General features: G+C 37.6%; 1 protein-coding gene and 1 long non-coding RNA gene across 2 annotated transcripts in view; one reads left to right on the top strand and one right to left on the bottom strand.

Annotated features, from left to right (window-relative positions):
- Positions 1 to 12,418, top strand: part of SLC39A8 (solute carrier family 39 member 8) — a 33,319-nt gene extending 20,901 nt beyond the window's left edge. Inside the window, exons 4-9 of the mRNA XM_072118627.1 lie at positions 689 to 858; positions 1,405 to 1,527; positions 1,613 to 1,777; positions 5,479 to 5,686; positions 9,884 to 10,068; positions 11,713 to 12,418. Coding sequence (XP_071974728.1) covers positions 689 to 858; positions 1,405 to 1,527; positions 1,613 to 1,777; positions 5,479 to 5,686; positions 9,884 to 10,068; positions 11,713 to 11,862 — 1,001 coding nt within the window. The 3' untranslated portion in view covers positions 11,863 to 12,418. The remainder of the gene's footprint in view (positions 1 to 688; positions 859 to 1,404; positions 1,528 to 1,612; positions 1,778 to 5,478; positions 5,687 to 9,883; positions 10,069 to 11,712) is intronic.
- LOC140071217 (uncharacterized) overlaps positions 1 to 13,618 on the bottom strand; it is a 69,149-nt gene that overhangs the window by 17,866 nt on the left and 37,665 nt on the right. The window lies entirely within an intron of this gene.

Raw genomic sequence — 13,618 nt, 5'->3', positions numbered from 1 at the left:
AATAGATCCATTAGGCTTTTGTGTAGCACTGTTCTAGCGGCTAGTCAAAATGGTAATGAGTCAAGTTGTAAGACATCTCTGTCTTTCTTCCAGAAGTCAAAGGTCTCTAACATACAGTACTTTCTTGCAGGTGCAATGGAAGACATTTGACTGGGCAGAACTACTTAATCACAGTGTGCCCAGTACTCTTCTTTATGTATCTTTTCATTCGAAGGATTTGCAGTATCATCTTTTCAGTTAGAGTAGCATTCAATCTTGCAAAGCCTCTTTTCTTGTCGTTACAGTGACTTATTTTCAGCATGACATGTCCATGTAGATGGGTTTGGTGTAACTTCTACTACAATGTTACTTTATTCTTATAGAATTTATTGATGTATTATGTTACTAACCAAATGTTTGGATAAATGGGAATCTTTTTCATTTTGGCTGAGTGGGTCACTTTGTAATGTTACAGTGTAGTCATCCAGCTCGTGCCAATATGGGTCTTTACAGGTTTAAGAGTTACAAATTGAAATCAAACAATCCTTCTCCAAAAGGCAAACAACTGCTTCTACCATTATCTACTTGCTTAAATTTCTATAGCTTTTTCTATTAGGGATTACAGACCAGTGTATCACATATTTAAATTACTGCTATCTTATTTGCTTTAATATTTTTGAATTTTCTATTTTTTATTTATTTTTTTCAGTTTGGGGATTTAGCTTTCTCACAGTAACTATCATTAATTTGACTTCACTGGTCGGTCTATTTATTACCCCTCTGGTAAAGAAGCCTTATTTTCCAAAAATATTAACTTACTTTGTGGGATTGGCCATTGGAACCTTATTCTCAAATGCTATATTTCAACTTATTCCAGAGGTAAGTGGTTTCTACAATCATAAAGAATAAGACATGCACAACACAGAATTAATGAAGGTTTAGGTCCAAACCGTAATAAAAAATTGAAAACTTTATGTTCCACTGTCAGCTCCAAATCTGTTCAATACAAGCAAAGGGGTATTCTGCTCACTTAAAGTTCCACATGATCTGGATAGCCTTATGGTTAGTCGGTTCCAACCTCTGGGACCCCCATCAATCATCAGAAAGCAGGTTTCATCAAGGAACCCTTCTTATTTTGACAGGTGGGAGATTGGCAGGTGGGGGAACAGAATTTGGCAGTTTTGATTAGCTCTGTTATTTTTCAAAATCTCTTTTACATATGGGTCTCTAAATACATTGAAACTATCCCATACACATTTTATATACGCATCTCATATCTAAAAATACATTTAAAAAACTTGCAAGAACACATTTTAACATTTAGTAGAGTGCCAAAATAGACCGGACAGAGTGTCTTTGTATTAGATTGAAAGTAACTCCATTATGAAAAGAGGCTGGAGCTAACAGTTGTGTATCTTGTTGCAGGCATTTGGATTTGATCCTAAACATGATAATTACATTTCAAAAGCAGTGGCTGTCTTTGGAGGCTTCTACATACTGATGTTTGTTGAGAGAATATTGAAAATGTGTCTTAACATCTATGGCGAGGTAATTGATACAAACCTTCTGGGGTGTGAAGCTGACTTGAATCACCCATTCCAATGTATATATTTTATCTTATATTGTATTTCAGGGTGTTCACACCCACTTAGAAGTTGACCAACCCCCTCACCAGGAAATTAGCAAAGAACATCAAACAAGCAAAAATACAAATGGAGCCACCATGTTTGTGAATTCAGCCATAACAGAAGTAAATGGTGCAGTCAATCCGGATCAAGTCAGTGTGATTTCATCCAAGGTATCCTTCATTTGATTTAATATTCTCTTTTTTGTGGTATTACAATTGCGATATATTTTTTTTTACAGTATTTGAAAAAGATAATGTCTCAATGAACATTTTTTTCCTATAAAAACTGTAAGCTGCACCTCTGCAAAATGGTTAGGTGAATGTTAGGAGAATTCATATGGTGGATGCATTATTAAAAAGTATTTATTTATTTCCTGGTTTAACCACTTAAACAGCTCTGCAGAATGCAGATGTCCGTACATGGTAGCTGGGGCCTAATTAAGGACCCCACATCTACCTTCACAATATACCTATTACGTTGGGCCAGTAGCACAGACTAATGCAATGAGTGCCGGCGCTGCAGTGGAGGATGCTTTACTGCTTCAAGAAAGGTGGTCTTCTTAAAGAAGCTCACCAGTAAAATATATGGTAAAACTGAATATGTTAACAAAATCTGGTCTAGATTAGGGGTCTTTTTCTCAATGAGTTGGCTTTTTAGAGATATTTCACAGTAGTTAATATTCTTTCTGTAGCATGTAGCATGTACATCTGTAATCATGCACATTCAGAGAATTTTGCATACTATCCCTGGTAATAAAAGTGTGAAATCAAATTGTACTGATAGATTTACACATTTGCAGGTGAGGAATTTTAAATCCTCCATTTTATTAGATTAAATTGGCAATTTTAGTAACAGAAATACAGTTTTATTTTCCTCTGGCAGATGATAATTAGAAAAATGAAATATTGTAAATTTGTTTCAAGAATGAGGCAGCATTTATTATCTCAAATAAAGCCAAAAAATAAAAAATGATACCTAATTCTATCTGATGTGTCTGTGGTGAAAATAATACAGAGTTGTACCGTATATATCACATATCACATAATAAGGACACTAATACGTAGACCAAGGAAAAAGGATAAAAAATTACATGTATACAAGTAACACCCACCACAGGGCTTGGAGGTAGGTTATACAATCCATCAATAAAAAGTGGCACAAAAGGAGACATGAAAGTATTGGAAACTCATAAAGCCAAACCTATACCCATTATTATTTTGTTAGTATACCATACCAAAAAAGAGGAGTATGTGGCGTGTACTCCTCTTTTTTGGTATGGTATACTAACAATCTAATAGTCGATTGCGCTGGTGGTGCACAGGCCCTCACCGCCGGCCCTTTAACTTTTTGTGTATAGAATCATGACACAACAGATATATAAAAAGCTATAATGGCTCTCAATATGAAAACTATCCTACTACAATATAGTTTCAGATCTGTAATGTAAAGTAGTGCATTTCCATTTTACTGAAACATTTATGTGTGATTTTAGTGTATGCTGTGACATAAATATATACATTATTATGCTGGAACCAATTACCAACCAATTATTTTATAATGTTACAGTAACATTGATGTACTAATGTCTGGTGTACACCTGTCCATTGGAAACATTACATTAAAAGAGATTAATATAATCGTAAAATTTTCATAATCTTGCTGCTTAAAGTGGTTGCAACTTTTCTTTTAAATATCTAAAAAAATACATGCTACATACATTGGCTATTTGATAATTAAGTGTTATAATTCATCACATCAGTTTAAGAAAATACTGTAAGCCATTATATGTTTGCCTCAAAGTATATTGCTAGACATGGGGGTAACTTAGCATCAAGGGTAGAGGCTTTCAGAGCCTGACAGATGTTGAGAGCTAAAGAAATAGCAACCCTAGCAACCTTCATTACGCAAGAAACTGCAGGACACATAGCGCTGCCATACTGTGAGCTCTTTATCTCTAGTTGGCCAGAGACTCATGTGGTGAAGTTCCTTTTCAATGCTGTTTTTGGGTTACTCTTAAACATCTTCTAGATTTACACCATTACACTATCTACAAATAAAATTTGATATCTCTTCACTACCTACTACAACTACTCTTCACCTATTGGATGACACCAGCCAGTTAAAGGAAATCTACCACATGGATACAGTGCTTCTAAACCAAGCCTACTTACATGCTAGTGTGTGCCTTCTAAAACAGGATCCCTTATTTTTGTTTCTAATAGCTAAGTTCTAAAAGTATGTAAATGACCCTCAGGGGATCCTGCCTACATCATAGGATCCTCTTTTGGTTCCGTCATCTGTTAATTAATCATGATTATCTATTCACTTTTACTTGCTTTTCTCTATCTACTAGCCTCTGATATTCTAGTCTAGGTGTCATTTTCAGACTCTCTCATCACATATGTTAATCTCTATGGAGGAGTAATTCTCCCTTCATATCTGCAGGAGGTCTGGATACAATATTATTGAAGGAAAATGCTATAGAGAAGTATAATATGCCTAGTTTCCAATTAACTGCAGACAGCCCTCCTTTAGAAGAGCTAAGGCTGTCTAATGAAAAAACTGGCTGGCTGACTTTAACCACTTCTAAGATGCATAATTGCTATATATAAGTCAACACCATTTGCTGGATTAATAAACTTAGCATATCTCCACTACTTTCTAGAACCTGTGATTTAATACGGAGTTTATAATGAAGATAAGCTTCCAGGAGTCATTCCAATTCAAGATTTACAGTAGACTTGAGAAAAGGTTTATAGGTGTTAAATTCTCTTCATAGATCCTATAATTTTAGAAATGTGTCACCAAATATGTTGCTAAAGCAACTTTATTATACATCAGAATTTGCTGGTGCAGCTAAATCACTCATATAAAGTAACTGTGTCAGAAATCACATACAAATCTGGTAATTCACTGTAGTTGTGTAAAGTTTGCATGTTGACAGTTCAGCTTGTTCATAAATGTATATATGTACACTTTGCCCTTTCACATCCATGTCTACGTGTAGGCTGCATTCATAGGTGCTGGCTTCTAGGCTCAAGTGGTAAATAACTACAACATACTGATATTTCATCAAGTAGCTATAGGATGTGTATAGTTGCATTCAGGGCCGGCTCCAGGTTTAAGTAGGCTCCTTGCAACAGAACCTTAGTGGACCACTTTGGAGTGAACTGATTGGCAGTATTAAAAATTCAGAAACTAAAAGATTCCCTAGTTTATCATTCCCAAACTGCCCTGTCATGGTTATTTTATATACAGCCCCCTCATAGTTTAACTACATACAGCCCCATCATGGTTTGATTTAACTATATACAGCCCCCCATGAATTCATTATATACAGCCCCCTCACCAGGCGTGGCCAGATATGTGGTGCTGCCAATGCCCCCCTGTGGTAGCCATTGTAACTGGGCTCAAGTGCTGAGGGGTACCAATGGACCCTAATAGACTATGATTGTAAATGATGCGTATTATAAATGACAAATGTGTATTACATATTCTATATTCTGCAATAGTGCCACAGTGCTAGCTAAAATCATGGACTTCACATTTTGCAACTATACTCGCTCATAGAAAATTTGTTGTTTTACTAGATGAAAAAATAATTTAATGGTCACTTTGGTTACTTTTCATTACAACAACCACAATGGGCACCTCACTTGTCAAAGGGTTTCAAATGGTTAGTGAAATGCTGCATTTTTATGAGAATGCAAAGTTGCAAAAAATACACATCTTAAAAAAAGTGTCCATAATTTTGGCTCCCAGTATGCACATTAGAAGCTTTTCTGAGAAACTGTACTAACAAAGATTCTACGGGAGAAAAGAACATTTCTGCTATCATTTATCTTCTCTTTCCCATTACCATATGTTACAGGACTTAGATGAAGGGGCTCATTGTTGCAGAGTAAGGAAATGGACACCACTTAAGGATATTGGAACACTGGCATGGATGATTACATTGAGTGATGGCCTACATAATTTCATTGATGGACTTGCTATTGGAGCTTCATTCACTCTGTCACCTTTGCAGGGGCTAAGCACATCTATTGCGATTTTGTGTGAAGAGTTTCCCCATGAATTTGGTAAGGAGTGATTTCTTAAATACACATTTTAATACTAAATCTGCTAGCTCTCTGATTATACAAAGTATATACGCAATGCATGTACATACTACTATACCAGTCAACCATGTTCTCAGATTTGTGAATGGCAAATCAGCCTACATATAATATGGTGTGATATGGAATGGGAGGGTGTAATAAAAATAATAATAATCTTTATTTATATAGTGCCATCAAATTCTGCAGCGCTTTACAAATCATAGGGGACATATACAAATACGATATTACATTACAGAGTAAACGGTAATATGGAAAATAGGAGTGAGGTAAAAAGTATTGGCATATATACTCGAGTAAAAGCCTAGTTTTTCAGCACAAAAAAAAATGTGCTGAAAACCGAAACCTGGCTTATACTCGAGTAAAAAAAATATAGGTTTTTACCAGGTTTTTGTGGTAAAATTAGGGGCCTCGGCTTATACTTGGGTCGGCTTATACTTGAGAATATACGGTATATCATTTATAGTTACCGTAAAAATTGTAATGATAAACAAGAAAACACTGGCTAATTCGTAAAGATGTTACAAAAAAAAAAGAAAAATACCACTGAAAGCCCCTGGGCTAGTGTTCTGGAGAAAATAAATGTTGTACATTTTTATGTAACCCTATTTTAGCCCAACAATGTGTGACTTTTATACAATTCAAGTAGTCCACACAATTCCATTAGAGACGGAACATATCTTGGATGGATATAATGTGCTTGTATACTATTCTAATTTTAGACTGTATATGCATTTTACAGATTCACACTGGGTTGCACTGTGTGATGTGTTAATAGCATATTGACCCACATACCTCCAGTTTTTGGTCTGAGTTTGCATGTTTTCAGTGCAAACTGCTAACACTTGTATTTATAAAGTGTCTGTGACACATTTGTGTCGTGGCTGCACTATACCCGACACAACACAAAATTCTGCATATAAAGGGGTGTTCCAGTGGACAGTCAGACTGTGAGCCATATTTATCATGCAGTGTCCGACAGAATTGTTATGCATGCTCTATGTTAAAGGTGCACCAGAAAAAGTCAGAGCACTGCAGGGAGCACCAAATTCATGAAGAATGTGCGCCACAATTCATGAATCTGACGCATCCTGCACACTTCACAGGAAACCGGACCTAGTGCACTTTTCAGTTTTTGATCAATTTGGGCCATTAAACTTTATTTACTTAAAGAGTTACAGACATAACAATAAATAATGCTCAGACCACAATAAATTACTGGTAAAAGTAAATATTGCATTTATAGGTCTTAAAAAGTTCGTACCACTGAACATGATCAGCGATGTTTAGAGTTTAGGACATGATCACATTTTTTTCTTGGTGATTAGTGATATATAGATTTAATGTCAGAAGATAACATGCCCCAAAAGAAAATATTTTGCCACACAATGGAGCACTGATAGGATCAGGGTGAGATCTTTAGTCAGCTTCATGTTCCATGCACACAACTGTATGGGAGTGCATGAGACAATTTGCAAACATATCACGGCCCCCTTAAAGGTTTGTGGCACCCAATCACAGTGCGGTGAGCACATAGTGTCTTGCAAGACCATGACCTAGCCAGTGATGAGGTTAGAGTATGTTGTATGTTCCACTGTCCACTTGAGAAATTCTATTTGAGCAATTAAGGGATCACTGTTAAAGGTTGTATGTTTATACACCTGTATAATTGTGCATTATATATATATATATTATATATGCATATGTATATACATATAAAGGCAGTCCCCGGGTTAAATACAAGATAGGGTCCATAGGTTTGTTCTTAAGTTGAATTTGTATGTAAGTCAAAACTATATATTTTATAATTGTAGTTCCAGACAAAATATTTTTTAGACATAGTGACTATTGGAGTATTAATATTTTTTGCTGTACTGGGTCCAAGAATTATTAATAAAGCTTGAGTGCAGACAACTTACAGCTGATCATTGCAGTCTGGGACAATAGTAAAGCATTCATAGAGCTTCACCAAATGTCACAGTGGGAAGAGTGGTCCGTCTGTAACTAGAGGTCATTTGTAAGCCGGGTGTCCTTAAGTAGGAGACCGCCTGTATATGTATGATATTACTATATTATTATATCACTCTAATGGCAATAATATTACTGAATGGGGGAAATATGAATCACTGTATGGCAGTAATCACTGTATGAGGGTAATTTTACTTTATGATAATAATATTAAAGGTCACTAGTCCTGTCAATATTAGCTGTTGGAGCAGCTCACAAGGATTACATCCCAGCCTTTATCTAGTCAATTCATACATTAATCATTGTAATATCATATTTTCTATATTATGTAAATAAGGCTGATCACATGGAGAGAGAAAGTGATGTCACCCCTGTTACCCCTCCCCTCTCCTCCCCCTGCTTCTGTCTGTGTGTAATGTATAGGCATTGCTGGTTCCTATGCTTTATCTGCTGACATGCTCTCCCTCCTAATACACATGTGTGAGACACAGACATCAGCTACACAATTATCTGACATGTTCTGCTATACACATGTGTAAGAAGCAGACATCAGCTACACAAGTACTTGACATGTTCTGCTATATACATGTGTGAGACACAGACATCAGCTACACAAGTACCTGACATGTTCTGCTATACACAAGTATCTGACATGATCTCTTCTCCTATAAAGATGTGAGAGACAGACATCAGCTGCACAAGCACCTGACATGTTCTGCTATACACAACTACCTGACATGTTCTACTATACACAAGTACCTGACATGTTCAGCTATACAGATGTGTAAGAAGCAGACATCAGCTACACAAGTACCTGGCATGTTCTGTTATACACATGTGTAAGACACATATCAACAACACAAGCGCCTGACATGTTCTGCTATACACATGTGAGAGACACAGACATCAGCTACACAAGCGCCTGACACGTTCTGCTATACACATCTGTGAGACCCAGACATCAGCTACACAAGTACCTGACATGTTCTTCTATAACATGTGAGAGACACAGACATCAGCTACACAAGTACCTGACATGTTCTGCTGTACACATGTGTGAGAAGCAGACATCAGCTACACAAGTACCTGACATGTTCTGCTATACACATGTGTGAGAAGCAGACATCAGCTACACAAGTACCTGACATGTTCTGCTATACAAATGTGTGAGACACAAACATCAGCTATACAGGTACCTGACATGTTCTGCTATACACATGTGTGAGACACAGACATCAGCTACACAAGTACCTGACATGTTCTTCTATACACATGTGTGAGATACAGACATCAGCTACACAAGCACCTGACATGTTCTTCTATACACAAAGGTAAGACACAGATATCAGCTACACATCAGCTACGCCTGACATGTTCTGCTATACACATGTGTGAGACACAGATATCAGCTACACAAGTACCTGACATGTTCTGCTATACACATGTGTGAGACCCAGACATCAGCTACACAAGTACCTGACATGTTCTGCTATACACATGTGAGAGACACAGACATCAGCTACACAAGTACCTGACATGTTCTGCTGTACACATGTGTGAGACCCAGAGATCAACTACACAAATTGCAAGCTGTCAGTGCTGTAGCTTTAACAGAGATCCCTTTTATTGCTCAGATAAAATTCCTCAAATGGACAGTGGAACATTCCACCTGCTCTAATCTACCCACTGCTAATCAGTGACTTGTAAAATGAGCAATTTATTTGTTGTCATTTAGATATATAGTGGTCCGTTTGTAACTAGGGGTCGTATGTAAGTCAGGTGTTCTTAAGTAGGGGACCACCTGTATAGAGATATATCCCGTAAAACCCATCTCTATCTAACCATGCATTGGGCTTGGTATTTAATCTCTTAGTTACTAAATCCTCCTGTAAGCAACATCTGAAGTTATGGTTCAGTAGGTAATGTTCTTGACAGTCATGTTCAGGGGTTCAAATCCTGTCTGGCTTGCACAACACTGTTAAGCTCACATACTTATATAATATTAACAAAGAAGCAACAAAGTTTAGAAAATATACTGAATAGTAATGTATTCTGATATGTACATTACCCACAATGGCAGTCTAAAGTTGTATAAAGTATACAACTATCAAACACTGTTAAAGGTATTCGAACATAAAGTATAAAAACATGAACAATGTGTGATCTAATCCTGTTACATGTTACTTTTTTCAGGTGACTTTGCCATTTTGCTAAGCTCTGGAATGAGTATTCCCCAGGCATTATTCTTCAATTTTACTTCAGCTTGCTCATGCTACCTTGGAATGATAATTGGGGTTTTAGTTGGAAATAACTTTGCACCCAATATCATCTTTGGTTTAGCTGGTGGCATGTTTCTGTATATCGGACTGGCAGATATGGTAAGTAGCAAAAATTAATTACTTTGCCATTAAAAAAAGAATTGATGTGTTACTTACACTATGGTAAATCTGCAGCCTTGCTGCAAGCTACAAAAACAGGCTGACCCATTCTATACACATAAGATTTCTTGTGGAAATCCTTTCTGACAAGTATTTGTATGCAGCATGCTAATGTGCATCCCGGCACAAAAATTGTGTACATATGGCATGCATTTTATCTTCACACCAAAAATAAATGGTGTATCGAAGATACTGGAGCTTTTGGTTACCGCACAAGAATAAACAAAAGAATAATCCACAATGAATATAAAGTATGTAAAAAAAAATATATATATATATTTCATAGTTATAAAAGCTGCACATTTTAAGGTATTTTTCTACCTCTTCCTCAGGGTGCGGTCACACGTCGCGATTAACACATGTTTAAAAACGCATTGCAACAGCTGAAGAGAGATTTGCCTAATTACTCAGCTGTTAACACTTGCGTTTACAGAATGTGAATGTTAACACTTGCATTAATGCATACACATGTGTCAACATAACATTAACAATGTGTTAACAGTTGCTTTTTGTAATCGCAAGTGTTAACAGCTGTTTAATTAGGCAAATCCCTCTTCAGCTGTTGCAATGCGTTTTTAAACGCATACATTAAATGCTACGTGTGACCGCATATGTCACATATGTGAGCCTGAAGAAGAGGAAGTCATAATACCTACTCAGTTCAGCTGTAACCACCACCCAAGGACTCCCAAAATAAGTGGCCTACTGATTCCCAACATTAACGTCCAAGTGAAAGAGTGAAAACCAACTTGAACATTCTCTTCCTGCTGTGTTTTAGGATAAAGGATAGCTCTTTGTAATAAGGGGTCAGTTAATATTTCATTCTTCTTAAGGCTCAGGTCTACCCAGTTAAAAGATAAATTAAATGCTTCACGCTCAGGGACTGATATATTAGTCACTGAGCTGATGCGAATTCAACACGACATTGAAGCTGAGCCGGCATCGAGAGAATCAGGGTGTCAGGTGTAACTTACAGCTGACACCACAGTGTAACATTCGCAGTCATAGTGAGTTGCAATCGCGGGTGTTTAAAGGGGTATTCCCACGAAGACTAGATTCTTATATGTACCCAGAATAACAAAAAAACACATTCTCTAATTCAATATTTTTACAAAACTACAACATTTCACAGATATCATTGTCTCTATCAGTCCTGATGTGTGACAGGATCTTACAGTCATAGGCCCACATTTAGCAAAAACAGTGCAAACTGACTGTGTGCAGGGTTCGCGAGAATTATGAATTGTTGTACATGGTCTTCCTGAAACTGACGCCCTCTGCACTGCTCCGACAGAATACTCCATTCTCTATGGTGCATTTTGCTTTGTTGTGCAGACAGAATTGTGGTGCTCTGACTACACCCCTTTTAGTGCACAATTTTTCTGTCTTGTTGGACACAGTACAGCGGCAGCACAAAACTAGCGCAGACACTTTATAAATACATGTACAAGCAGTTTGCACATTCTTTTTAGTGAACAGTCAGACAGAAAACTGGCGCAAACACTATTATTGAAGTGCCCCTTTAAGATCATGGCATTTAATTTTGATTCATCGTTTTTTACATCTGTTTCTTTTGTCCTTTAGTTTCCTGAAATGAATGAAATGCTCAAAGAAAAGATTACAGGGAGAAAATCAGACATGGTGTATTTCATCATTCAGAATGCTGGTCTACTGTCTGGATTTACCATCATTTTATTAATAACCCTGTACGCTGGAGAAATCAAACTAGCATAAGAAGGATTCTTGTGATGGCTTCATATACCTAGGAAGATACTTTAATGGCTTTTACCTAATCTTTCTTCAAACCTAAAGAAGTGATGATGAATGATCAATGTTAATGCACACTTGGATTACAAGACACAATGGAAAAAAAATCAAAAAACTGTGGAAATGGATTCAAGGCGTGAAAAACAAATTGCTGCTACTTTAAAAGAAGCAAATATTTATATGTATATTTATTGAATGCACCAGGCATTACCTGTACAGTGTTATAGTGAGCCAATGGTGTTACAATATATGAAACATATACAGTACCGGCAGCTCTTGCCTCTTTATTCCATGTGATTTTGGAAAATAAAAGAATCATGGGCTCACGACCAAATCACATTAAAAATTGTTTTTCGAAAGGTTTTTGTATTGGGAGATCTTTTGATAAAAAATGCATATTTTCTGTCTTTTGTCATCAATTTTTGTATTTTTTTGTTGCACTTGAAAGCAAAGGGCAAGTGAAGGACTATGGGATATCATTATCTCAATATTTTTGTACGTGTTTTAATGCAAGCGAACCAAATAAATTGCTCATTTAAAGTTTAAGTTGATTTAAGCAGCATGATTTGAGTTGATGTGAAATGTAAGTTTCAAATTACAAGTTATAGTGATATCACTTTAAGGCTGTGTCCACAAAGACCATACATCCATAGCAATATCTTATATGGCTATTTAGATATTTTATCCTAGGCGGTTGTGTAGACTCTGTGATTGCTCCTTTTCCTATTTTTTATTACTAATTACTTTATTATTAATTAGCTGTAGCTCCTGGCTTTGCCCAAGATAGTAAATAACTGCTCTTAATTATAACAAAATTGAATAGCTTAACAAAAAAATATTTTTTTTTATATCTTTTTATATCTTAAGACTTCTTAGAGACGATCTGACTGATTCGGACTGAGCGCGGGATTTAATATTCAAATTGTGTCGCAACCAATGCACTTACATACACCAGGAAGAAGATAGTGAACTCCGGTGGACCTGAACTTCAATAGTGAACTTTGGGCGGGGCCAACGGAGACAGTTTGGGTGGGGCAGTGTTTGGGAGGGCATGGCTGGACAGACTTTGGGTGGGCAGGAGTGGCTGAGTTTGGGTGGGCGAAGTCTGCGCTGGGCGGGCTGGCCAGCCTAAGTTTGGACGGGCCAGTGTTCTCCCCCTGTATATGTAAGTGGTTTTGGAAAGTGTGGGGTGAAAATTTTGGCTCAAAACCTAGTAAATTATGTTCCCTGAGTCACAGAGAGCAACTGTGCAAAATTTGGTGACTGTAAATGCCACAGTACAGATTCCTTAACCCCTAGGCGCACCAGGACGTTATAGTACGTCCCCGGGGCTAGATGCTTAGCGCACGGGGACGTTCTATAACGTCCTGCTTCTGGCACCGGCTCACGAACGGAGCCGGTACCAGAAGCAGCGGCTGTCAGCTGTCTAGTACAGCTGACAGCCTGCGCTAACACCCGCGATCGGAGCCGGCTCCGATCGCGGGTGTTAACCCCTTACACGCTGCGGTCAAACATGACCGCGGCGTGTAAGGGTGTTAGCGCTGTGGATCGGATCCCCCGTGCCGCTTACCGGGGGATCCGATCCTCTTCCGGGCAGCTCCGAGGACTGGCATGTGCCCCGGAGCTGCCCGGTCTCCATGGCAGCCAGACCCCTTCCGGGTCTGGCTGTAAACTGTCTGAGCATGCGCAAGCTTGCTCAGACAGTTTACACTGCTCTACAATA

The sequence above is a fragment of the Engystomops pustulosus genome, chromosome 1 (assembly GCF_040894005.1).
Source record: "Engystomops pustulosus chromosome 1, aEngPut4.maternal, whole genome shotgun sequence".
NCBI classification, from domain to species: domain Eukaryota; kingdom Metazoa; phylum Chordata; class Amphibia; order Anura; family Leptodactylidae; genus Engystomops; species Engystomops pustulosus.
This window is presented reverse-complemented; position numbering and strand designations above follow the sequence as displayed.